Source organism: Emiliania huxleyi (assembly GCF_000372725.1).
Source record: "Emiliania huxleyi CCMP1516 unplaced genomic scaffold EMIHUscaffold_6247, whole genome shotgun sequence".
NCBI lineage: Eukaryota > Haptophyta > Isochrysidales > Noelaerhabdaceae > Emiliania > Emiliania huxleyi.
The window spans coordinates 1-1473 of record NW_005197314.1 but is presented as its reverse complement, the minus strand read 5'-3'; the positions used below and the strand labels follow the sequence as shown (position 1 = coordinate 1473).

The following is a 1473-nucleotide window of genomic DNA, read 5'->3' as shown; positions in this document are numbered from 1 at the left end:
ACAGCCGACCGACGAGTTGACGCGCTTGTCCGCCGCCGGCTCGCCGACGGCCGGCAGGAGAATCGAGAGCGCATCGAAGCTGCCAAGTTTGCGCACCTTGTCCAGGTAGAGGCCCATGCCCGATGAGAAGATGCCGCCAGAGAGGCCGTCGGCGAGGGAGGCGAGCACCGATGCGCACTCGAGTGGGTCCTGCCGGTCGCCTTCCCCGCACGCGCAGCGGCCAACGAAGCTAACGGAGAGGACGCCGAGCTCGGGGTCGCAGTCCGTCGGCGTGAACAGGACGATTGCGTGGTGGTGCTCGGAGGCGTCGCCACTCTCGGCGAGCTGCAGCAGGCCGCCCGGCTGGTTGGGCGAGTGCATGTCGACGAGCTGCTCGACGGAGAAGCGGCCTCCCGCGACCACCTTCTCCAGCTGGTTCTCGGAGATTTGGAGGTAGCCCTCATATCGTAGGAGTTCGAGTGTCGAGCGCACGTCATCGCCTGCCGCTGGCGGCGGCGGCGGAGGAGAAGGCGCCGTCGGCAGAGGCGCCACAGAGATGGCGCCAGTCGCAGCCGGCGGCGTGAAGCTCGCGGTGAGGTTGAGCGGTCGCAGAACGCGTTGCGGGCTTGGGGATGCGGCCTTGCTCGACGGTGGCTGCACAGGCGACTGCAGCTGCTCGTTCTCCGACGCCGGCGCCCCCGTCGGCGACGGGCAGCACCCTTGCGGGCAGCTCTTGAGCTTCTTGCGCACGTGTTTGGAAGCCGGCGAGCAAGAGCCGGCCATCTCGTCGAACATGGGATTCGGCATGAGATTGACACTGCGAGTCGGAATGAGCCAACGTGGCAGTCCAGCCTGCTGTGGACCTCTGTGGCCCTTTCCGAATTCTTTTTATTTGAACTACAAAAGGATGAGGCGGGCGAGAGGCCTTTCTGTTCTACCCTCGAAGGGAAGATTGCCTGGGTGTCCCAACAAAAGAAACGCGCCCGTGTCTCACCGGTGTCTCCTCCCCTCTTCTTCCTCCTCCTCCCCCATATCATTATCATCCATATCATCAGAAAACTTTCCCTTCTCCCCCCCGCCTCGCCGCCCCTTAGGTCACGCGGCGCGCATCAGCGCGGGTGCGTAGAGTCCCCACGCGGCGAGCGCCGCGGTGGTGCAGCCGACGACGACCAGAGTGACGACCCAGCCGACGGCCGTCTTGACGAGCACTGCCGTGTTGACGCCTCTGGTCCCCTCGAGCAGGGCGACGCCCGTCGTCGCGCCGACCTAGCACAGAGTCCAGAGGCACAGCTGTTCCCGGGCATCAAGCTTCACGCTCCAGAGAGCTGCAGCCTCACGACACCCCCCCCCCCCCCCCCTCGCTAGCAGCGCCGGGAGGACCTGGCAGTGTGTGGCCGAGAGGGGCCACCCCATGCGGGAGCCGACGATGATGACGAGCGCTGCGCCGAGCTCGATCGCGAAGCCGCGCGACTGGGGAGGGAGGCAGCCGGGGGA

At 66.5% G+C, this 1473-nt stretch overlaps 1 protein-coding gene across 1 annotated transcript; it reads right to left on the bottom strand.

The window, feature by feature from the left end:
* Nucleotides 1–1074: 1074 nt before the first annotated feature.
* EMIHUDRAFT_257475 (hypothetical protein) lies at nt 1075–1449 on the bottom strand (the record flags this gene model as incomplete). Its single annotated transcript, XM_005763612.1, has 2 exons — nt 1075–1245; nt 1360–1449. Coding segments are annotated over 2 exons (261 nt in total), but the record flags the coding sequence as incomplete, so codon positions are not given.
* Between the last annotated feature and the right edge of the window lie 24 nt (nt 1450–1473).